At 42.9% G+C, this 25,262-nt stretch overlaps 1 protein-coding gene and 1 long non-coding RNA gene across 4 annotated transcripts in view; one reads left to right on the forward strand and one right to left on the reverse strand.

Annotated features, from left to right (window-relative positions):
* Window positions 1-16,361, forward strand: part of GRM1 (glutamate metabotropic receptor 1) — a 462,337-nt gene extending 445,976 nt beyond the window's left edge. For 2 of the 3 annotated variants that reach the window (XM_019831358.3, XM_003986626.5), the window contains one exon: window positions 12,645-16,361. In XM_019831358.3, coding sequence (XP_019686917.1) covers window positions 12,645-13,557 — 913 coding nt within the window. In that variant the 3' untranslated portion in view covers window positions 13,558-16,361. Of the gene's footprint in view, window positions 1-5,258; window positions 5,344-12,644 lie in introns of all 3 variants that reach the window. The other variant, XM_045058172.1, reaches the window with a different exon arrangement.
* Window positions 16,362-20,652: 4,291 nt separating this feature from the next.
* LOC102900851 lies at window positions 20,653-24,325 on the reverse strand. Its single transcript, XR_440363.5, has 3 exons — window positions 24,232-24,325; window positions 23,657-23,709; window positions 20,653-20,934 (listed from the first exon to the last, which is right to left on the reverse strand). It is a non-coding gene; the product is annotated as an uncharacterized LOC102900851 (long non-coding RNA).
* Window positions 24,326-25,262: the final 937 nt, after the last annotated feature.

Genomic DNA, 25,262 nt, shown 5'->3' on the forward strand with positions numbered 1-25,262 from the left:
TTATGATTACTCTGGACATCTGCCACATTATTTCCATGGTGAACTGACCATCTGGAATTGTATAGACCATTTTTTCTCTGCTAAAAGTAGACTCACCTCCAAACCTATCATAGACACACAACTTCAGACACAGATAGCTTACCTGCTCTGTAGCTATCTTTCACCTGCTCCTGCCACATCCATTCAATGTCACTAATGTTGCTCCCCACAAACTCCATCTCCCACAATTTGGAAAGTAGCAGTTTATTAGAGAAAACAGTTTATTTACTACTAGAAGTTACTGAGATTCTTGAATAAGGAAAGTGATTAACAGTCACGAGTAAAATGAAAGAAAGTTTGAGAGACTATGAATTAGTCTACTCTAAACATACTCAGATGTAACACATCCGGGTCTTTTGTCTGTGTTTTTGTTCCTCATCCTTCAGAGGAAGGGGTTTAATAGTGATGTATTAGGCTGGGATAGCATTTTGCCAATTGGAAGCATTTTCACATTTATTCTTTCAAAATTCTTCCTTATGGATGTAAAAATTGGAGTCTGATGGGGGCAAATACACAGTTGGAAAGTGCCTGGTTTCTGGAGTCCTACTCCAGACATCATATTGCTATGCTACAATGAGTGAAACTTGTTTGTGACAACTTTTCAAGTTAATGTGAAGAATAATTCCTAGCATACAAACCAAACCGATGTAGGAGTGACTTACTATAAAGAAAATGATACATTAAAACAAAGTCACATGACATGAAAAAATGCTCAACATCACTCATCATCCAGGAAATACAAATCAAAACCACAATGAGATATCACCTCACACCAGTCAGAATGGCTAATATTAACAACTCAGGCAACAAGAGATGTTGGTGAGTAATGTGGAGAAAGGGGAACTCTTTTGCACTGCTGGTGGGAATGCAAACTGGTGCAGCCACTCTGGAAAACAGTATGGAGGTTTCTCAAAAAATTAAAAATAGTACACCATACAACCCAGCAGTTGCACTACTGGGTATTTATCCAAGGGATACAGGTATGCCGTTTTGAAGGGACACATGCACCCCATGTTTATAGCAGCACTATCAACAATAGCCAAAGTATGGAAAGAGCCCAAATGTCCATCGATGGATGAATGGATAAAGAAGATGTGGTGTATACACACACACACACACACACACACACACACACACACACACAATGGAGTATTACTAGGCAATCAAAAAGAATGAAATCTTGCCATTTGCAACTACCTGGATGGAACTAGAGGGTATTATGCTAAGCAAAATTAGTCAGTCAGAGAAAGACAAATATTGTGTGACTTCACTCATATAAGGACTTTAAGATACAAAACAGATGAACATAAAGGAAGGGAAGCAAAAATAATATAAAAACAAGGAGAGGGACAAAACATAAGAGACTCTTAAATATAGAGAACAAACAGAGGGTTACTAGAGGGGTTGTGGGAGGGAGGATAGGCTAAATGAGTAATGGCTTAACTAACTTGGATGTAAATTATAAAAAATAAATAAATTATAGAAAGTTAAAAAAAAGAAAACAAGTCATATAGGACTAAGTACACTCAAAGAGAGATAACTTCTTATATAAAGGAAGCTTTGGACAATGGGAATAGGTGGAAGAAACTATAACAAGCGGTGACTGTATAGCAAGGAGGAAGGAACAGAAAAGAAGGAAGGAAGGAAGGAAGGAAGGAAGGAAGGAAGGAAGGAAGGAAGGAAGAGAAAAGAAGGAAAGATGGAAGGAAGGAAAGAAGGAATGAAGGAAGGACAGAAGGAAGGAAGGAAGGAAGGTAGGAAGGAAGGAAAAGGAAAGGAGGAAGGGGAAAAAGGAAAAGAAAAGAAAGACTTTGCACTTTCAGAAGAAATTGGATATGAATCTTCCTTACTAAATTTCTGGGGTTTCTTTAAATCCACAGTTTCTGCCAAAAGATTCAAGCACAGATTTGGAACTTATATTTGACAAGTCTCCATATGCTGCATTTTCCCTCCAAGCTTTTACTCTGGCTTGCCGAATCTGTGGTTGGTTGAATCTGTGGTTTTACAGTTGCTAAAAATACCCTGAAGTCAAGCTCCTTTCAGTTTTTACACAGTTGACAAAATGGACACTCTGGCAATGGAGTTTTCAAGGCTTTGGCCTGTAACCTTTAATCAACATTTCATAAAATGTAAGGTCTGTAGGCATAGGTCATTTACATTTCACTTCAACCACAAGGTGAGTCAGAGACTGAAAAATGACACCAGGAAGGAAATGCTATAATTGTTTAACTATTTCAATCAATAGTTAATTAAGGTGGCTTTGGGATTTCTGGGAGTGACCATGTGGAGTTTGGCTGTCAGTGTGGCTGCGACCCATGAAGGAACCCAGAACAGTCCACTGAGTGCAGCGGTAATTCCAAGTCAGTGACAGAGGCCAGAGAGCTCCCACCTCATCCCCAGGGGACACAAGTGCTATCTGTCTGGGCAGGCCATACTCTGTGCACCTCTGCTGATGTCACCGTGTCAAGTCTCTGAGCCGTCAAGGTGTTTCCCTGTGGTTTTTTTTAACAGCATACATAGACCCAGCAGACAAGACCAGCTACATCATTTGCACAGCCCAGTGCAGAAAGGAAGCATGAGGCCCCTGGTTGAAAACGCAGAGGAAATGTTAGAGACTACAATATAAAGCCTTTTCTTTTCTCCTCTGGTCTCTCTCTCAACCTGTCCTTGTGTTTTTTATTTGCCATTTAATGCTGTGCAGCGGGGGTGATACCTAGGGGCAAGTGCAGACTTTTCCAGGCCCCCCAGCCTCCACTGCATGACTCCATACAGGTGCAGCCCTCAGGCTGCCAGGTTCCCCTCCCACAGGTCACTGGAAAGACACCACAGGGAAATTGAACCAAGCCTCTCCCCTTCTTCTCTCCCTCCTGCCCTAGCCCCTGGTAGACTGGTGATCTCGAAGGATATTAAAAAAAACAGCACATGGACTAAAAGGGTGGAGGAGGGGTGAGAGGCTCACCCCTACGCTGTTGCCTGTTAAGTGCACAGTGGCCCTGCTAGTCCAGGAGGGGATGGCCTGGAGATGCACCCCACCCTGACCTGATCTTCCTGCACTGTGTCCAGAGGCCCCTGCCAGTGGTAGAGAGTGGCAGCGGTCGATCCCTGGGCAGGGCCAGATAGTGGAGAGCTCGGAGAGCTCGGAGGGTCCCAGGGAGCACCAGGGAAGTCAGGGAGGCAGGACCATGGGTAAGCTGAGGCTCTAAGCCCCTGGAGAGCGCTCCATCGCTCCAGCACACAACACTTACAAAACACAAATCAAATGATTAAATGATTACAGATCTCAAAATGATGACCATAGACCACGAAATCCCAAGTGCAGGGCCCTTCTGATGAGGGACCCACTGTGCATCCGTATTAGACACAGGGCCCTGAAGCCAGCCCACTGGACCAGGCCACATGTAGACATTATCTACAGTAGCATTAACTCTGGAATCAAGGGATGCAGGCAGTTTAGCAAGGGAATCCTTTGAATGTATTTTCTGCCTTCCTTCATGAGAAATGAAGTTGTTTTATTATTTTGTAGGTTAAATAATCTTTTCTTACTGATAATTTCACTTATACACCCATACATCATACTTTTATCCCTGGTCACCTAGTTGCTGATGTTTTCATGACTTTTTGTGATTTCAGGTGGGCATATTGAATGTCAAGGACATGTTACTTTGGCAAGTTTAATAGCAAACATTATCTCTTTGTTTGTTTTAAATAAATGGACTTTTGCAGTAGTAACAAAGTTACATGAAGGTGTTTTGAGTTTTTATCTCTGGGGGAGGATTTCAAATTGTTCCGGGCAGATCATGTACCATTTTATTGAATGGCCCAAACTTGGCAGAAATACAGATAATGATTAATTTTAATTTTTCTCTTTTATCTTCAACTGTGCTATGGAAAACTTTGTTTCCCACCTTCGATATTCATATCAGATTCCTTGATTTCAGGTATTAAAAAGCTATTCCAGTATACTCTTTTTCAAATTTCAAATTCACATCTCTCCTTCCTAGCATGTATCAGGCCTCTGCCTGAAAAATGTGGAATGAGGAGGGATGTGATCTGTTCCTACAATATCTCTGTCTCCTTCCTCTTGTGTTTCCCCTCCTCTGTCTGCTTTAATGGGAAAAAAAGAGATAGGGAACATAGCAAAAGTCTTTGACTTGCCTGCAGCCGTTGTGGCCCTCTTCTGATTAACACTGGATAACTGTCACCAGGATCTTGGGGTAGGTGGCCTAATGCTGATACACAGGGAATCGTTGTGAGTTTTTAGGGACCCCTATAAGGGACTTCATCACTGAGCGTTCCTTAATATCAACATTCCCCCCAATTCAACCAACCACATCCATAGCACCCACAGCACCTGCTGCTTTACCATCTCATTCCCCGAAATTCTTTTCCCTGATTGGCAGCCGTCTTATGTGGAGTGATAACAAGATGGCTTTATCCCACTGAGTGCTACTTAACTCATGGGAAAGCCCACTTCTCTTCACCCTAACAAAAGATGGAAAGGCCAGCTGCCCACGGCCGCTCCATTAACCTGGTCTTGACCAGTCAGTGCTCTTCTCCCCTTCTCAGGTCATCCTATGTGCTGTAGAAGGAGACGTCTAACCAAGGAATGAGACCGCATTCTCCCCCATGTGGCAGATGCCTCCGATCTCTTGCCATTCCCCCTCTCTCCACCATCAGACATACTCTGTCCGGTGGCCAAGAGATAAATGTGATTTTATAGGAAGTGACAATTATGCCTTTGTGATAAAATAACAAGGAAAATTAGCAATGCAACTAAAATTCGCGACGTAAGACATAAATCCGTGAACATCCTTAAAGAAGAATGGTCGGCAGGAAGATTCTGCCCGTAACAGGGTGAGTGGAGGTGGAGCCCACTGCCGCCAGGAAGAAAGGGGGATGTGAAGAGTGGAGGAAAAGGGCTCATTCTGGACAGACACACACACAGCAGCAAAAGCATCCGCCACTTGGAAAGAGATGGTCTCGTAAGGGAAAAGAAAGAATGCACTCCACTGACGTGGCTTTCGGAACCGAGTGTGGCAGTGAGAAGCAGCCAGGCGGGGCGAGGCAGACCCAGGACACGGGGGTGGGGATGACGTGGAGCAAGGCTCAGGAGACAGGCTAGGCCCAGGCCCAGGCACCACCTGAGTGGCGTCATCGCTGTATCTGTCCACGTGTGTAAGCACTCACTCACTGGGTGTCTTTTTCTTTTCAATCTTCAGGAAGAGGCAGCCAGAATTCCCGCCCACCAGCCAGTGTCCGTCGGCACATGAGCAGCTTTGAAAACCCCCACACTGCAGTGAATGTGTAAGAGAAGCTGCGTGGAAAATAGAGTGGTTGGCCCCTTGCTTTCTCTCTCCTGGGTTTTGCCACTTTCTAACATGGAAACAGATGTGGTGCATGCCATCAAGAATGAGGAACCATTTACGTGCCATGGTTTGCACGACCGCCTTAATTTGTCCATCGTTCTTAAAGGGACACTGTCAAGTTGGTAGTCTTTTTGCTTTTTTAAGTTTCAAAGCAAGACGCAACACTTTTTCCAACACTGGAGATTCGCTTTTGTTTGTGACTCCCACTCGCAAGCTCGAAAGTGAATTTCCCCCCTTCTTAAATTTGTCAGCTTTTCCTTGGCAAACAGAGCTCTTTCTTTGCTTTTTTTTTTTCTTTTCTTTTTTTTTTCTTTTGCCTTTTTGCTGTTGCACAAATGTTTGAAATGATCCTGTCTGCATTAAAGTACAAGCCATAACTTGAACTTATGGAGAGTTCCATAATGTCACTTTGAGGGGTTGGACGCCAACATGGGCCTCTGCTGTGAGCCTCCCACACCCTGGGGAGCACAAAACAAAAGTTTTGTGAATCCCATGAAAAGAGAGTTTTATCAAAAGGAAATGTGGTTATTTCCCCAGGATTCTGAGTGTTTTTATCAGATTTTGTCCCATCTGATAAAAATGGTGCATGTTTGGTCCAATTTTTGACCTTTAGATCTTGACAGTGTCTCTTTAAGTTAACAAAAGAACATAGACCATGTTCAATTCATTGTGCACGGAGTCTGTGGTCATTTTCAGCTGTTCCTTTACAGCCCTTCAAACTCCTGGGAGAGTCAAAGGTACACATTCCTGCAGCAGGAGGGAGCCCACTGATGAGGTGTCTGTGGCCTGAATAGCTCTTCAGATGAGAAGAGCCCAATTGGTTCAAATGTTTGCTACTGAACCTGGCTGTGGAGGACAGTATATGAGGCCATGGAGTCTCTTTTCTTCACTCAGTGGAGTGCATTGGGAAGTCTGTGTTCTGATATTCCCTTCAAAAGCCCAAATAGAAAGAGTGCGGTCTCAGTCGAATCATACTGACTCTTAGAGGGAAAAATATGGTAGCCCTGCCAGGACGTTTCAGGTGGTAGTCAGGGGGCCTCTGCACATGTAGATCAGAGCCACTCTCGTCTGCTTGGATGCAACCTCTGCAATTTTCCCAGGTCAAAAGGCATTGAGCATTTCTTGCAGCATGAGTTGAGTCTGACCGAGGGCACAGCAAGGAGATCCTGATCATGACAGCTGCTGGCTGCCTGTCAAAAGGGATTGATGGGAATAGTAGATGTGCTTGTCCTGCCATGACAGCAGGGCCAGAAAGAGAGGAGAGTCACCTAACGTTTCATGACTTCAAGGTGAGTGCCTAAAAGCAAAAGCAGAGGCTGAAAGTGGGTACATTCTTGGTAGGTGACAAAACAGAAAAAAAAAATGCAACGATCAGCAAAGCTAATAGGTTGGCTGTTGAGAACTCTCAGAATGGGATCTATTCAAGCTTTCTTTCTGGAGACTATGAAGGATCAAGAAAAGATCGAAAAGAGACTATTTTTAGCCTTTGTTGTTTTTCAACAAACAACAGCAAAAAAGATATTCTCACTGTGACCTTCAGTTCCTACAGCTTTGAACAATCAAGGCAAAGGGGCTAGTGATGCAGATAAAGCTTCCTACTGGGCCATTATGGTCTGCCTATATCTATCCTGCCCCATAGGGCCCTATGTTTCCAGAGCAAACCACAAGGACTCCAGGTCAGAGCTGAGGAACATCACATGACTTGCTATGGAAATTACAGGTCTGGTAGCATGGAGCATAGATGATACAATAATGCTTGACTTGAAGTTCCTTCAAAGGGAACATAATCTAGCATGGGATTCCTCTGCTGTTAATCACGATTAGGTTGAACGAGTAGCCATTTAAAATGTACTCAGAAAAACCTCAGGAACCAACAGAATTCTACTCATTGGTTCAAAACAGATTTGTCAGTTTTCTCAAGACAGTACACCTTATGCCCAGACAAAGTTCATGGAGCCTTCCATACTTTATTGACTTTGATGAGGTAATTTTATCTGTGGATGTCTTTTTCTTAATTGATGCATTGAAGAAAGCACACACCTGTTAGTGCAAACTGATTTCCTTTGTGTTATCTTTTATCCTGTATCACATAGCTTTAACATATAGAATGTGATTAACCTAAATACTTTAAAAGGAGGACTGTATGTTTAGACTTTGTGATATTGTCAATTTCAGCAGGCCAAGTGGTTCTCTGACTAGCTTATGATGTTAGAATCCGAGGTGAGGAATAAAATTCACAATGCCATTTAAGACTGGTATCAGCAGAAACTACCAAGTTCCCATGTAGTCAAAAAGCATTTGTCTCCAATAATACATTCAGAGATTTTCTACCTTACTAGTAGTGAATCAAAAGGTGAGAAATTTTACTTATGTTCACATAGGCTCCTGGAAACTGTATACTGAATATTCAGATTTTTCTGGAAAGCTTTCAAAAGTGTAACTGGCATCAGTGGAAGTCCTTTGTACTGAAGACTAACTTTGCATCGCCTGAGAAAACAAGAGTCTGACTCATACGGTTTCAAATAGTTCCTATGCCTGCGATTCTACAAGAATCGCTCCTCAGACTTCATTCCGGCCCCAGCTCGCTGAAGCAGGTAGAGGTGAGGTATTCGTCCAGCGCATGTCTGGCATTCCTTCCGGAGTGTCTCAGTTGGGGCGGCAGCAGCCATTTTGAAAGGCCCGGCGTGAGTCCCAACTGTAGCTGCATGACCTCAGCAGAACTGCCCATAAGCCTGTAGCTCTGGTTTATTTTCTTAGCTTGGTAAGCCATTCTCTCCATGCTGGGACTCAATGCATTTCCCGTTTCCATTTGCATTTTCAGAGAAAGCAAATGCTAACCTCGTCAGGTTGCAAGGAGTGAGTCTCCACCCTCCTATGTGAAGGTCTTGCCTTGTCTGTGGGCTCTCTGGATGCCGTCCTTATGTCTGTTGTGAAGCTATTAAGCCTCGTGGCCAAGACTTGAATTGGACATAAGGGAGACAGGTGTTGTGTAAGCTTCCCCTCAGGCAGCTTGTGCAGGATGCTTCCCTCCTGATCTCAAACACCCACCCACTGTGATTCCCATTTTAGACCTCTCTGGAGCAGAGAGCAGTGTACTAGGCAGATGTAACTAGTACTTACTGAAACAAATAAAACAGACGAGATCACCCTGAATGCCAAAGATGTACTCATCTGTTTACACCACCCACTTCCAACCACTCTCCCAAGTGCTGTAAATCCTGGATTTTCTGACTGGAGGGGATTGTCGTACTCACCTAATGAAAGAAAGATCAAAGCAAGACCCCAAGCCTGTCAGAGCTGGAGTGCAGCCCCAGGCCCCCTTGGCCCTGCACACTCCCTGTCTAAATCACCCTCTAGTCCTGGTTCCTCGCCGGCCTAACAGCCATTTCCTCCAATAACGTCAGTATTCATAAAGACATCTAGCCACCTGAGGTATTCAAGCCAAATGCTACTGCACTTGGCCTCCAAATATAAGATTGTTTCAGGCCTCATGTCTGTCTTCTGAAGTGAGAGCAAGATGGCATGCTGTGTGACAATTATGGGGTGTTTCTAGACTAGGTTACTTTACCTAAGGTCAGGAAACCGAAAAAGGTTAAATAATAGAAGGAAGACGCTGATGGCCGAAACAGAAGGTATTAAAGTTATCTAGGGTTAAGTGGAAGATTTATTTCATAGTAATATTGCATTTTTATAATGCATGTATGCCTTTTTGCTGCCTCATATTTTATACATTTTTCTCCTCTCAATATCACGGCCATGGGTTCTGAACCTTTGCAAGTAAGGTAATTCCTTTTCACACCAAAATGCTTATTAAGCCCTCCCCCCAATTGATGATAGTAATTGTATTTTTTTTAGTGGCCGCTTGAACAAAAAACACAAAAAAGCTTCTCAGAATTTAGCTATACTTGTACCTAGCAGCACACTTTGTCATAATAGTGTTTACATGCATTTAAAAATAGCAGTGCACAATCTGTGAAGACATAACATTGATTCAGTCTAAAAGCAAAGCTTATTGGATTTGTAGATTCATGGACCACTCAAGCTGTATATGGACCACACGTCAGAAACAACTAATTCAGAAGGACCAAGGTTTATGCTCTGTGCTGCAGTTCCTATGAGATGATACATTTCCTTCACTATCTCTGGTTTTCAGGAAGCAATTTATTTTGTCCTTGGAAAAAAAAAAAAGGTGAATCTAATTTTCTTAATCTGATAAATGCCCTGGGACATTAGAACGGCTTCCTAATTAAACAGTACTTTACTGCAAATCTGGAACAAGACTCTGAAGGGAAGGAAAAGCTGCTAATTTTGACGGCCAGGGTGAAAATCTTCCATTACAAGAATAAGAAAGGTATTGGATTAAAACAGAACTAAGTTGTGATTACATCTACATGCAAGGTGATTAATAATACCATTAACATAGGGAAGCACATGATTTTTAAAAAGGCCCACGTAGAATCCTGGGCAGTGAGGTAGCTTGAGTGAGTGAGTGAGCGAGCGAATGAGTGAGTGAAGTAGGTCCCAGAAATACAGGCATAGCTTTTTGCCAGCATGTGTGGAGACTGGAGTGACATTTTGTTGAGGTATATAAGCCTGGTGGTGAAGTGAGGTGTAGACTAGCTCTCAAGAGACTTATGTCTTAAACACACACACACAACTAAATGAAGACACAAGGCATCCTTCTAGTTTAATGATTTCTAAAAAAAAATAAGCATTGAGGGGCACCTGGGTGGCTCAGTCGGTTAAGCGTCCGACTTTGGCTCAGGCCATGATCTCGCGGTTCGTGAGTTCAAGCCCCGCGTCGGGCTCTGTGCTGACAGCTCGGAGCCTGGAGCCTGTTTCAGATTCTGTGTCTCCCTCTCTCTCTCTGACCCTCCCCCGTTCATGCTCTGTCTCTCTGTCTCAAAAATAAATAAACGTTAAAAAAAATTTAATAAAAAAAAAAGCATTGAGAGGCAGGCATTAGGAGTAGGAAAAAGTGTTTCCATTGCAATTAAAAGGGATGCAAATGATTGAGGTTGGATGGTATACTAAAGCATAGTTAAAAGGCAAGGCAAGAGGCAAATCAGTGGTTTTATACTTTCTGGAAGGGTCATAATGATTGCACCAAGAGAAAAATGGTGTGAGTAGAGTAGGGAGTGGAGGAAATTGGGAAAGAAGGAAGTTGGAATTTACCTAGGGTTTCAAACTCAGAAGAGGAACTGTGGATTATGGTCCTGCCTGTTGGCTGGTTGACTGTTCATACTGGGAACATTAATCATCTGTTTTTGAGTTGACTCAACTCGGAAGAAAGTCAGGTATTCTAATATGAGTGTGGAAGCTGAAAAGTCTGTAATTTTGCATTTACAAGGACTTCTACATTCTCAAGGAATATAGTAAGCATATATTTAACAGAAATATTAATTTTCATATCGTATTTTGGAGATAGGATTTTTCCTAGACAGTTAAAAATTCAGCATATAAATTATAAGCTATATAGAAGAACTACCTTTTCCCAAATAATAAGATCAAAATTTTAGCTACTGTACCTATTTTGGGACTTCTTTATCCAGAATTTTCTGTAATAGGTATCAGAATTTCTTTAACATTCCGTACTTAGTGGCTCACTTCCCTTTTCAAGATAATAATATATAAAATGTCAAAACATTGTTGTCATTGTAAATGTGACACACATATAATTTTGAAGTACTCATTCTTGTATTTTCAAAATGATTAAATAAACCATTATATTAGCTACTGATCATTTCATACATTTTCCCAAACAAAAGACCATGATACAAAATAGTCTATTTCACACATCCACCTAAGAAAAAAACTGTTCCTTATCCCTATTCCTTTTAATGTCAAAAATGTGTTAACATTGTGCTACTTTCTCTGTTGTTTTCACGAATACAGTGAAAAAGCAAACTGAACACACACACATACACGAAAAAATAAACTTCCTGATTTAAGTATTAACACCGCTGTTATTAATAGTATGCTGTGGCAAGGCACCACCATCTGCTGAGAGTTATACAGAAAAAAAAAAAAGCTAAAAGTCCAAAAGCAAGACCAGAGTTATTAATTACAACATACAGAATAGAGTTTGAGTACATACACAATACATCTCTTTCCCTTCTTCTTCTTCTTCTTCTTCTTCTTCTTCTTCTTCTTCTTCTTTCTCCTCCCTCTCCCACTCCTCCTCCCCCTTCTCCTCCTTCTCCTCCCCCTCCTCCTCCTCTTTCTATTTGATTGGTTTTAAAATGGTCCCACGAAGATATAAGCCAATAAAGCTGGAGTCCTGCTGGTACCCCAACATTTTTTCTTCTCCAAAGCTCAGTGAGTAAAAGGCCATGGAAGGGCTTTTGTCTCAGTAACTTCTGCTTTCTCTGAATCTTCCTTTCGTCTCATTTGCATCACAAACTATGCTGAAGGACTAACCCAGGGTCTAACCATCTGTATTTTGCTGGACTTCCTTAACACTACCTAGTTAAAAATCCCCAGTGTGGAAATCCCAAACCAGCCGCTGTGAATCAGGGCCTTTATGTGAACTGCGGTCCATTGTCAGTGCCGGGGATGGTGCATTGAAACAAAAAGAAAAGCAACACTTGTGACACACTTAAATGGAATGTGGGTCTGGGTTTTCCGTCCTCTGCTTTCTTCTCCTCCGTACAGCTGCCGTGTGTATGACCACGCTGCTCTGGTACCTGCACACGACGAGAAAAGCTTTAATTTGTTCCAGGGACTGAGAAGAAAGGGCGACAAGAGCTATGGTCGTTATATTCTGTTGTCCCTGTGTAACTGTAGTTTTATTTTTTGGTTCCTCCATCAATTCTGGAATCTTTCAAAGGCTTGCACAGAGTGACAATTTTGTTGTTACCTTAGGCGTGTGCGTGTGTACGTGGGTGTATAATAACTTGGTGAAATCTCAGACCTCAATGAAAATAGCTGCTTGTGTAACAGGCTGGCTTTTCTCCCCTACAACTTGTTCAGAGGCAAAATGTTCTGCCTTGTCTCGGGGTGAATGGAATCACTGACTGCAGCTACAGAGGCCACCTGGGGTCGCTGCAGCTTTTGGCCTTTGACCTGTAATAAGGAGAGATGGAGGGCTTGGCCGCCAGACCTACAGTCGCTCCCGGGAGCGGGGTGGGGGTGGGGGGAATCAAATTGCCTTGAGCTGGGATTGCGTATAATTTGTATGTGTCTTATCCTGTGTGCATGATATACCTGCAAATAAATCCATCTCTATTTTGTTCATAGTTCTAATGGCAAGTCTGTGTCATGGTCTGAACCAGGTGGAAGACAGGTGCCCAAAGGACAGCACATGTGGCACCGCCTCTCTGTGCACGTGAAGACCAATGAGACGGCCTGCAACCAAACAGCCGTCATCAAGCCCCTCACTAAAAGTTACCAGGGCTCTGGCAAGAGCCTGACCTTTTCCGATACCAGCACCAAGACCCTTTACAACGTGGAGGAGGAGGATGCCCAGCCGGTCGGCTTCAGCCCTCCCAACAGTCCTTCCATGGTGGTGCACCGACGTGTGCCAACCGCGGTGAGCACCCCGCCTCTGCCGCCCCACCTGACCACAGAGGAGACCCCCCTCTTCCTGGCCGACCCGGCCGTCCCCAAGGGCTTGCCCCCTCCCCTCCAGCAGCCACCGCCACCGCAGAAATCCCTGATGGACCAGCTACAGGGAGTGGTCAACAATTTCAGCACCGGGATCCCCGATTTCAACGCGGTGCTCGCAGTCCCCGGGGGTCCGGGGAACGGGGTGCGCTCGCTGTACCCGCCCCCGGCGCCCCCGCAGCACCTGCAAATGCTCCCGCTGCAGCTGAGCACCTTCGGGGAGGAGCCCGCCTCCCCGCCGGCAGAAGACGAGGATGAGGACGACAGCGAGAGGTTTAAGCTCCTCCAGGAGTACTTGTTCGAGCGGGAAGGGAACACCGAGGAAGACGAGCTGGAGGAGGAAGACGAGGACCTGCAGGCGGCCAGCAAACCCCTCCCCGAGGATTCACCTGCTCTGACGCCTCCGTCGCCTTTCCGCGACTCGGTGGCCTCCGGCAGCTCGGTGCCCAGCTCCCCCGTGTCCGAGTCGGTGCTCTGCACCCCTCCCAACGTGACCTACGCCTCCGTCATTCTGAGGGACTACAAGCAAAGCTCCTCCACCCTGTAGGGAGGAGGTGTCCGCGGGGACAGCGAGAAAAACCAGGGAGCACCAGCACCTCCGGAGATGCGCCGACGGCTGGGAGGAGGAGATGGGGGGAGGAGGGTGAAGTCAGCAGGCAAGGAGGACAATGCTGCTGCCGTAGGGAAGGCCAGAGGGAACTGTGCTCTGCAAGCAAAAAAGGGATCCAGGCGAGGATCCCGATTCTTGAATTATTCAAAAGCCTTCTCTGGGAAGAAAGGGAATTCTGACAAAGCACAATCCCATATAATAAACAACTTTCACCACATAAATGAATGAATAAATAAATAATAAGTCAATAAATAAATAAATCAACACGAATAATCTCCTCTTTTGGACATTGTGCATAGATAGACATGCCCACACACACTTGGCCAGCTTGAAAAGAGACAGCACATGTGGACCAGCCAGGTGAATCGTTAGTGGACATCATGGTGTTGGTGGTATTCTTAGTGAGCAGGCTGGAGCCAGACAGAGCAGGTGGGTGAAGGAGGGGCAGGCATGGAACCACCCATGGGACGGCAGCTCATTTTTCTCCAGCCCTTCTCCTTACTGAGCGCACAGACTCCTGGTCTTCAGGAGCCTCCCTTCACCCATTGCACCTGACCCAGGGCCAGCCTTGTTGCGCTGGGAAAAAAGTGTATGGATACCCTACTGCTCTGTGATTTCTCTCTATTTAGGAAAACAGGAATCAGAGCAAAATCATCACCAAAAAGTGCTTCATCAGGAGTGCTAAGGGAGGAAGGATTGAGAAGCAAGAGGACACATAAGCATGAGGCTTTGAACACAATCAGCACAAATAACGTCCCATATTTGATACTCGCTTATTGGTGATTTCGGAGAAAAGATTAGAGCAAGCGATTGTTTTGAGACTGGCAGAAGGTGTTTTGTGGATTTTCTTGTGTTTGTGCCAAGGGGGCTCTTCTCTGCCCTTTAATTAAAGAGAACAAACCATGTGGCAAAATTGTTACCTTACATTTACTGTAGCAAATAATACTTACCAGTTGAACTTCTAAAATGCAGTATGTGTATTTGGTGCCGTTGTTTCTCCTGTGTACTACAGACACAAATCCATCTTCCAACTTAAGGGTGTACTCAGAGCAACTCTTGCTGGTTCAATGACAAATAACGTCCTTCCTATTGTCATCCTTCTTATTGACAAATAATTCCTGTAACTTGTGAGTAAATGTGTTCCTGTGTCTTTGTATACTTGTGATAATAAAATTTGTGCACTGTAATGTCAATGTAACTGCAACTAGAAGTCGTCTTTCCAATATAGTATAGATATTTCTTTGTTCCAATGATGTTTTAGATATTGTCACCAATATCTGCAGAAGCTCTTTGATGGTTTGAGTGCTGTGGTCCAATGGTTTCCTTATGCTGCTCAGAAGGTCCTCCCTCTTCTAAAAGGGAACTTCTTTTTCAGATATTTTATGATGTGGATATGTTATAACGAAGTGGCTTGAAAATGTGTTGTATTAAAAATTCACAAAAACTGTGGGTTACAATAAAAAAGTACATTTTATAAATTTTCAGATATCATTATTAAAACATAAGGTTGAAATGACAGTATTGAGATGATTTCAGGTCACTTTAGATTTTTTTAAAGAGATTTTCCACAGCGACTTGAGCTTTCAGTGTTTATAAAGCATATGCTAACCTCTCTGTCTGGCATAATTTCCCCAGTTTTCTATTTACCACTTTTTGCTTTCTTTTAATTTTTATTCCCATGTACTTTTATTCCTCTATTTTCGCTGTCATCCCTTTTCTTTATATTTTTGTTGTGTATTGTGTGTAATAACCACGTATGTGTCATCCAGTCATTTCATTTATATCCTCCTTTTTACACCCAATAAAAGTGACTCTTCTCACCATTTTGATTTCTTCTATTATTTGTGGAATGGATCTTACCCCTTTAAATATCTGTTTATGCCTTATGTGCAGTCATATTTTAATATGCTTCCTTCATTTGGAAGCTGATTTCTCAGCCAAAAATCATCTTAGAATCTTTAAATACCCGCCTCATCATTTGTTCAGAATTTAACATCAGCTCCGATGTTTGAGGCTCATGTTTCTCATGCCTTCCCATACTCCACTGCCAAGTTTAGTCGGTTCCATAACAAGAATGGACCGCCTTTCTTTTAAAAAATTATTTTGTAACACCTTTGGTGTTAATGACTGAACAAGGATTTCAATTCCATGTTGAAAAATGACTGAAACGAGGATTTCAATTCCATGTTTTCACTGTAATGAAGGAGAATGAGGGAATTAGACGGTTCCCATGCTTAATAGATGGTCTACTTCCTGGCAAACTAGCAAGTAAAAGCCTACTATCTATTATTCGTGAAACATGTTTTATATCTTAATGCCACTAACATATGTCCTTGATATCACAGGACTTGTGCATTCAGATTTTTTAAAAGTAAGTATAGATCAGGAAAACTGCTCTACTATTCAAATAATGTAAGATATCGGTTTGTTCTGAGGTTTTAGTCTGAAACATTTGGTGAACACATTCAACACCAATCACATTATTTCTCTGAATGCCTAATATTACCATGATTAAATGTTTTCCTGAACACAATGCAGTATTAGCTCTTACAGCATAATTGTTCAAAATTGGAAATGTACACAGACATACCTTATACCAAAAATGCAGATACTTTTCATCTTGATGTACGTGCTTATACACGTTGTTTAGCTTCTTGTAAAAGTGTTTTCCTTTGGCTCGTTACTGCCTTTGTCAAATAACCTTGATAATGCTGTATAATAAATATTTTCTATTTATTAAATGTGTGCATTCCTTCTCCATACTTTGCAAGAGGTACAATAAGAGAAATAGACTGGTACAAAAAACAATTACGATGGTCTGATTTTGCTCACAACATGTCTGCCAGATGAAAGTTAGAGAACATCATGCAAGACCTACAGGCCAGGTGGGTGATAGAGAAGAGTACAGTTTGATGATGTGGAAGGTGGGAGGGACCTGAAACTCTAGATTGAAAATTAAATCCAGAATTTGAATATTCAGTGCTATGGCAGACATTGTCTTGCATTTTTTGATAGAATTGTGAGACTTGACAGACTCCCGGATCTCTAGCAGAGCTCTGGAAACAGAGGCATATGAAAGCTGCATCTTTGTTTCATTTGTGCCCCACAAGGCTCACACTCTAGAGGGACCTGGTTTCTTACTTTGGTGATACCTTCCTCTGTTCCCTTACATTTCGAGTTCTATTCCCTTTTATTTCAATAGAGACTTCACTGGTCTTCAAAACAAGTAAGCCCCTGTTATTCACATCTTCTGCTGTAAGATACCTGCAAGGTAAAGTATCTACCAAGTGTTGTCCAAGGGGAGAGCGATGATGGTACAAGGATCACATTCATGAGACTGCGATGTATTTAGATGGTAGGAGCAAGATATATACAGGAAAGCTGATGTTGAAGGAATCTCCAGAATCAGGGGCTGAGACACCAGGGAGGTTCTTCACTGTATCTTGAGAATAGAATGAGAAATCATGAAATGGGAGCTTGATGTCTCAGAGAGAAAAGTCATAGGACAGAGAATGAGAAACAAAAGATGAAGAAGGAGAAGGAGAAGGAGAAGGAGAAGAAGAAGAAGAAGAAGAAGAAAGAAGAAGGAAGAGGAGGAGGGCGAGGAGGAGGAAGAGGAGGACGAGGGGGAGGAGAAGAAGAAAAAAGAAAAAGTTTCAGGTGTGTTGTCCAAAGATACCCTTAGATTGCCTGTTAGGTCATAAGGACCTCCTTTTAGAGAGTCCAGAAACTTCACCATAAGGAAGACATTTGAAGCAGTTGGGTCTGGGCTCCAGATAGCACAAATGATGTGTGAATAACTACCCCGATAATTTCCCAGAGACTATTTTGAGAGGGAATCACAGAGAAGGGAAACAACATGTTCATCCACTTACTCTGTGCCAGACATTTTGCTAGGTTCTTTACATTCCCATTTAATCATCCCAGTACCACTGCTACAGGGATATTTTAGAATACTGAAGTAACTTGCCCAGAGTCTCTCAGCTAGCAAGTGGCCCATCAGGGATTTGAGCTCTGTCCTAAGCCAGCACAGAGCCTGTGAGTTCGTGTTCCTCTCTAGAGCTCAGGAGAGTATGTAGGGGCTGGTCCCCCTTTCTCATTCCCACAGTATTTTACTCCCATCCGACTGCATTATGGTTTGCATGTCTCTTTCCCTTGGTAGATTCTAAGTTCCTTTTTGTTTGAGATCCATTTTCTTCTTTCTAATTTGTGAGACTTTGGGGCAAAGCAGACCCTCAGTAAATGTCGAGAAAAGGAAATGAGTGTTGTAACACCGTGTAGTTTTCCCAGCTTAGTTCTCTGAAGATTTATTCCAAGAGCCTTATGGGGTCCAGAGCTTTATATTTCCACCTACTGATCCTAACTCTGCCAACTGGAACAACACATGTTTTCATCATGAAGAACAAGCTCTCCTTTTGGCATCAAAAAGAGCTGTCCCACTGGGCAGAAGGTCTGCCTTTCTTGCGGAAGAGCATGGCAACACTCGGTGACCATCGAGCCCGGCCAGAGGTCTGGCAAAGCAATAATAGGTGTGAGGAACAGCGTCCTCTGCAGGAGAGCTTCTGGTAACATAAGACTGCTGAAGCAGGGCGCCCATCATCCAAAGGGAAAGCATGGGCTGAAGGTTCCTTCTTTACAGAAGGACATATCTTTAGACAAGGTGAAAGGCAAAACTAGCCACCGGGGCTTGCGGGGAACATGGGAGAAAGGGAGAGCCCAGTTTAGGGAGTTGAAGTAATGACGCTATTAAACCAGAAACTGGCTTGATTTTTCTCGTGGTAGCTTGGGAAACAAGGCTTATAGATTAATAAGATGAAGAAGAAGAAGAAGAAGAAGCAGCAGCTTAAGAATGAGCATAACAAACACTGAAAAGGAAAAGAATCATAGAATTATTGAGTTGGAAGTATATTTAGAAGTCATTTAAAATAAGCTATCACCCCATTTTCAACTCTATTTCTCTGTGTCCTGTTCCTCTTGCTGTGTCAGAGGCAGGTGAGGAGTCACTTCTGGCGAGGGTGGGACAGGTGGAGGGAGGGGCTGGGGTACAAGGCCTACTACCTGCACTTGTACAAAAAGAGAGCAGATAGCCCCACACACTAGATGAGCGACGTTAACCCAGGAAGCTAGCCAGAGAACAGAACTAAGACGCAAATCCGGGATGAAGGTATTGGAGGACCAGGAAAACAAGGGGGTAGAAGCGGCAAGGCGTGTGGAAGGCTGATAGTCTGATGGCATTCAAACAACCAAACTGCTGGTGACAGAGAAATGCACTCTCAGTGGGACTAAGGAGGCATACATGTGTGGCCTGGGCTTATTTTAAGGAATGGGATGGATTCGGGTGAGTTTTGCCCTCTGCTGAAGTATTTCCAGGGACTAGGATCTTGCATTCGAAAAGGGAAAACTCTAATGATTAGAAAAGGTTTTGTTTCCCTGAACCCAAATTTTGCTTTTCTTTTACTCTTGCCCAGAGTTCCGCCCCTGGAAGACATTGAATAAATTTAGTGCACTGTGTCCATGACACCCCTTCAACCATTGAATAGTGATTATGCCATTAGTTAGTAGTTTATTCTCCAAGCCAAATAGCTTCACTTCCTTTAACTGTTATCTTTATCATTAGGTTCCTAAACTCCTAATCAGGCCATGGTGATATTTCCAATTGTTGCGTATCCTTTAAAAAATGTTGCATCCAGAACTAGACACAGTACTGCACTAATACTTTGATTCACTTTAACCATTGTTCCAGCATTGCTGCCTAAGATTCTGCTACTTTTGTCAGCGTCTTGCCACATTTTGAGCTCAGGCTTAGCTCAGAGGCAGCTATAACCCATAAGCCATTTTCTTATGAACTACAGGAAATGGATATGAATGTGAGTATCTTATTAGGATAGATTTACCCAGAAACAGACCCTGAGAGAACGATTTGAGTGAAAGTTGTATATTGGGGAAGTGATCCTTGGAAGCACCAATAGGAAAGTGGGGAGGCAAAGCAGCAAATGATATGCAGCCAATAATGGGTGTGTTACCAGGCAGATTACCACTGTGGGACTCAGTCCTGCCAGAGACTCTGGGAGACAGTGGAGAGCATGCCTCATACTGTCCCTCATCCCCATGGGACAAGGATGTGGGGAGCATTCAATTATCAATTCCTGTCATGGTTGGGGGTTACTGGGGAGGGAGGTGCCTGCTAATTCCAGTAACTACCAATGTGTCTCCTATGCAGGCTCCTGTCTCCAAAGGAAGCCTTCAGGCAAAGAGTTACAGATGTTGGCGGTTGGAAACCTGAGAGTTGGCCTGTGTGGGGAAGGTGAATATCGAGAGGGGGCAGGGCACTAGCAGTATCTGCTATAGATGGGAATATGGGAATAATAGATAGATAGATAGAGATAAACATACACACAGGCACAAATATCAGTACAGATAAAGATAGGAAAACAAAGAGCTGTAGAAGGCAAGGTAAAGCTGTCTTAAAGGGCTTGAAGTGAGAACAAGTGCTTCTAGACTCAGCCAAATAAATTCCTGTTTCTTTTAGCAAGGTAAAATCACAAAATAATATTATTGATTTATTGATTGATTGATTTTAAACTGTACTTTTTAAAGATGATTTTATTTTATTTATTTTTTAAAATTTATTTATTTATTTTTGAGGGAGAGAAAGGAGGGAGGGGCAGAGAGAGAGAGGGGGAGAGAGAATCCCAAGCAGGCTTTGTGCTGACAGAGCCGACATGGGGCTGAAACTCAGGAGCCATGAGATCATGACTTGAGCCAAAATCGAGAGACCCTTAACCAACTGAGCTGCCCAGGTGCCCCACAAAAGAAAATTAAAGTTCAGCTGTCCTTTAAATAAATTTGACGTTAGCCTCTGGATTATTTCTTTGCAACAATTTCTTAAATTGTGTCATTTTTCAATTAAAAAAACCATGAAATTTGTAGTAGAAATTTAGAGATTTGAAAACAAATCTATAGTCATGTCATCCAAATATTGACATTACAGACATTTTGATTTTTTCTTGTAGTGATTCTCATGCCAGTAAGTTTGGTTTTAACAGAATTAGGTCATCTTTTATTTATAATATTTTCCTGCTTTTTAAATTTTGCATTATGACCTAAGCAAGGATTTCCACTTGATCAGAGTTGATCACTTGCTCTTGGAGCAAAGTTCCCTATCTCCATGGAATCAGGATCCAGGAACGCTTTGAGGAATAATTCATTCTGTGTTCTCAACTGAGAAGTTCAAACATGCAGCAGTTTCCGACATATAGCAGCATAGCTGATAGATGGGATGGTCCTGTGCAAGCCAGGTTGGCAGGAAATGACCTGAAAAGGGAAAACAAAGTCATGAGAAAAGAGAATGGAATCTGAGCAAGAATCACCAACAGGGCTTGGGCAGACAGGTAGTGATTAAGCCCCTGACAACCTCATGTACTCAGTGATGGAGAGGCTGTGTGGCTCAATGGCAAGAGTGGATTTCTAGGGATCTAACAGGTTTCCCAACTCCCACTCCCCCACCCCCACATGTAAAATTTAGAAGAAGCCACAAGAAGGGGCAGGGATCTCCCTGTAGGTCAGTAGGAAAGATAAACACTGCCAGATACAAAACAGTCATACCCGTTTTGGTATAGCTGAGCAACAGGCCAACCTAGTGAAGGGTGCAGATGACATCAATAGCTGAGATCAGTAGCAAGGGATACTGGGCTCAAAGCACAGCAAGGGCGAGAGCCTCAGAGGATGTTAGAGGTCAAGAGTGGATCAGTGCCACCATGCTGGCAGTTCAAGCCAGGAATAGATGCGGAGGGATGGCTATGGAGAGATGCAAGAATCATTCATAAGGAAAAATGCCTGCAAGCCACAGCCAAAACAGATCGCAAAGCAGCAGCTGAAACAGGAAGGCAGAGGTGCAGGCAAATTATATGAAAGGCAATGTTTTCTCTTCAAAGACTCAACAGAACACTGTGTTTGTGTGCTCTGTGGGGGATTAGGGCAAATAATTTTTGTAATGTTTCTTTTTTTAAAAATTTTTAATGTTTATTTTTGAGAGAGAGAGAGAAAGAGAGACAGAGTATGAGTGGGGGAGGGGCAGAGAGCGAGGGAGACACAGAATCTGAAGCAGGCTCCAGACTCCGAGCTGTCAGCACAGAGCCTGACTCGGGGCTTGAACTCACTAACCAGGAGATCACAAAGTGAGCCAAATTGCACCTTATCAACCGAGCCACCCAGGTGCATAAATCATTAAAATGACCTACTGAATATTCACATGCTAAAAGCATTCAAAGTATTTCTTACTGATATTAACAAAAATACTCCATAAACTTCGTTGTACGGATATCTTGTAATTGTCTTTTTTTTTTCTTTTTTTTTTTTTTTTAAGTTTATTTATTTTTGGGACAGAGAGAGACAGAGCATGAACGGGGGAGGGGCAGAGAGAGAGGGAGACACAGAATCGGAAACAGGCCCCAGGCTCCGAGCCATCGGCCCAGAGCCCGACGCGGGGCTCGAACTCACGGACCGCGAGATCGTGACCTGGCTGAAGTCGGACGCTTAACCGACTGCGCCACCCAGGCGCCCGGTAATTGTCTTTAATCACACTTAGATTGTTTAAAATTTTTCAAATCCTATAAATAGGATGAGGAATTACTCCACACCAAAGATTTACCCTCTGTATATTTCTCCAGGTTGGTTTCTAAGATTATGTTAATAGTTATTTGGTAATAATTATTATTTATTCAGTGAATTTTATATTTCATGCCACATTTAACTTTGTAACATCCTTTGAGGTAGGGTTTCTTCTCATTTTACAGATGAGAAAACTGAGGTTCAAAAAAACCAAGTAACTTGCCTAAGATCACAAAGTTAGTGGGATGTAAAGCTGCATGTACTACACTCCCTGGGCTCCAAAGCCCATACTCTGAACCACCACACTGTGCGGAAAATTACGCTGATGCTATTTTCAAAATAGTATGATAGGGAAAGATAGGATTCAGTAGGCAGAAAAGAAGAGTCCGGGGCTTAAAAGAACCGGGGTGGAGGAAAAACACATATTTTAAAACATTTCTTCTGGGAATGTCTGACCTGGAGCAAACTCCCTCAAGCATAAAGTTCCTCTTAAGAATGCAACAGACACTGCCTACTCCCCTGGGGTTTTCCTCAGAAGTTTGACCAACGGAGACCTGACTAAAAATTACTAGTCGGCCATAAGATGTAGGACCCATAGGAAGGGTATGGCCATAAACCATCCCTCATATGATAAAAATGAGCTGATGAAAAAAGGAATGACTACGCATTTAGAGGTACCTAGCCAGTGAGAGTGGAACCTGAGAAGGAACAAGGGGGAGGGAAGGAAGCCTACCAAAACTCTATAAAACAAAGCTCCTAGCCTACAGTCCTGGCCATTTACTTTTGAATGCCCCCTCTCTGTAAAGACAGCTTTCATACTTTTCTTTCTTACTGATCTTCTCCTCTAATAAACTTTGTCCTGCGGCTCATTTTATTTTGTGTTCACCTCTGCATTCTTCAAAGCATGGAGACAACAAACCTTGGATATGGAGGTAAAAAAATCCTGCAACAATAAGACCCTGAAAACCATTCTATAAGCTCTTTACACAAACTAGCATACTTAGCCTGAGTAGCAAAATAATAGAATTGTAGGCAGAAAGAGTTAGGGGTCCCCAGAAAAAGAAAAATGAGACAAAGCTTTCCTGCCACAAGAGAAGTCGGTTTTAGGCCCCCAGCTATTTTCTTTGATCTATGCCCTACTTCCTTGATGTATGCACATCCTAGGAACTTTCCAAAAGGTATCAGAATTACAAAGAAATGCAAAAACCTTAGCGGTCAAGGGTTTTAAGGGAACAAAGGGAATGCAAAAACTAACAGTCTCTGAGGCCAGGAAATAGCTTAACCACATTGGAAACAATAAATCAGTGGTAAAACTCCCTGTGCTATATCAAAAGTAAGCAAGGCCTTGCTTTCCCTACCCGAGTAGTGAGCCCAAGACCCCAACCAGTTTAGGTGAGCTCTGGCTCTCAGATCATGCCCATACTACCTTCCCCTTGTCCAACAGTTACTTCTGTTCCATTATAATGTGAAAGTCTCCACCTGAAAGATGAGTACAACTTCATTAATATACATAGAACACACACTTAGGCGTGTTTCCTCAGTAAGGCTGTGCAACTTTATGCCCACTTTTACATGTAATGACAAAGCTCCTCTTTCTGAATATTCATTCTCACTCTAAATAAAAAGAACCCAGGGGCACCCGGGCAGCAGTCATTGAGGGTCTGACTTCTGCTCAGGTCATGATCTTGTGGTTAGTGAATTCGATCCCCGCCTCGGGCTCTGTGCTGACAGCTCAGAGTCTGGAGCCTTCATCAGATTCTGTCTCTCTCTCTCTCTCTCTCTCTCTCTCTCTTTCTGTCTCTCTCTCTCTGCCCCTCCTCCGCTTGGCGCTCTCTCTCTCAAAAATAAATAAATGTTAAAAAAAAAAACCTTTAAAAAAAAGAAAAACACTCATCCCTGCTCAGGGAGTTATGGCTTTGGAAGTTATTCTCTGTCATCTCCTTACTTGCTACAAATAAAGTTTCTTTATGACAATGCTGGAGTAATTTACCTGTAACTTACCAAGGAGCAGACTCACGATTATTCCATTACAAAATCATTAGTTGGGAGCTGGGTATGAATGTCTCCCAACGGGCATTCTCTATGGAGAGAATCCATTGTTACAGAAGCCAAATCCACAAGCAGAATCATCACCCCTTATTGACTCACAATGAAAAGCTACCAATAGGAGGGGCGCCTGGGTGGCGCAGTCGGTTAAGCGTCCGCCTTCAGCCAGGTCACGATCTCGCGGTCCGTGAGTTCCAGCCCCGCGTCGGGCTCTGGGCTGATGGCTCCGAGCCTGGAGCCTGTTTCCGATTCTGTGTCTCCCTCTCTCTCTGCCCCTCCCCCGTTCATGCTCTGTCTCTCTCTGTCCCAAAAATAAATAAACGTTGAAAAAAAAAAATAAAAAAAAAAAAAAAAAGAAAAGCTACCAACAGGAGAAAAAAAAATCTAACTCGAAATCATTGTTTAATTGTAGTAATTTATAAAAACACTAGAAAAATACTTGAAGTAAAAAAATATTTATAGTAATTACTGTGTGTGTAAGACAGCAAATATTGCCACCCCAAGATATGCCTCTTGGCATGGTGATTATTTCAAGCTGACTATTTTTAAAGAACTACAGACACAGAAGAAGCTCCGAAATGCAAGTAGAAGTTACCCTTTTGTAAGAAATATTTACATTTGGGAAATCTCCATTTGTAAGAGTGTTGGGGAGGAAAATTTCTTCTCTACCCTTAGAAGTGTTTCTAAGAATCAAATTGACACGGGACAGATTAACAGGAGAAAATCAAACAAAAGTTCAATAACATGCATACCTCCTGCATGGTGGAGAGGGAGACCCAGAAAAACTGAGTAATTCCCCAAATGGCCAAAGACATCACCTTAAATACCATCCTCAGCCAAAGACAAAAGCAGATATTGGGTGTGCGAGTCAGTTATGGGAGGTGTTGAGGAAAAGCACAGTAAACAAAGGTAAGGTTGTTATGCAGACTTAAGTAGTTGTCTTTTCCATTGTTAAGTCTTTCCAGAGAGTTAGAATTATTCCCCCC

This window comes from Felis catus, chromosome B2, assembly GCF_018350175.1.
Source record: "Felis catus isolate Fca126 chromosome B2, F.catus_Fca126_mat1.0, whole genome shotgun sequence".
Taxonomy (NCBI): domain Eukaryota; kingdom Metazoa; phylum Chordata; class Mammalia; order Carnivora; family Felidae; genus Felis; species Felis catus.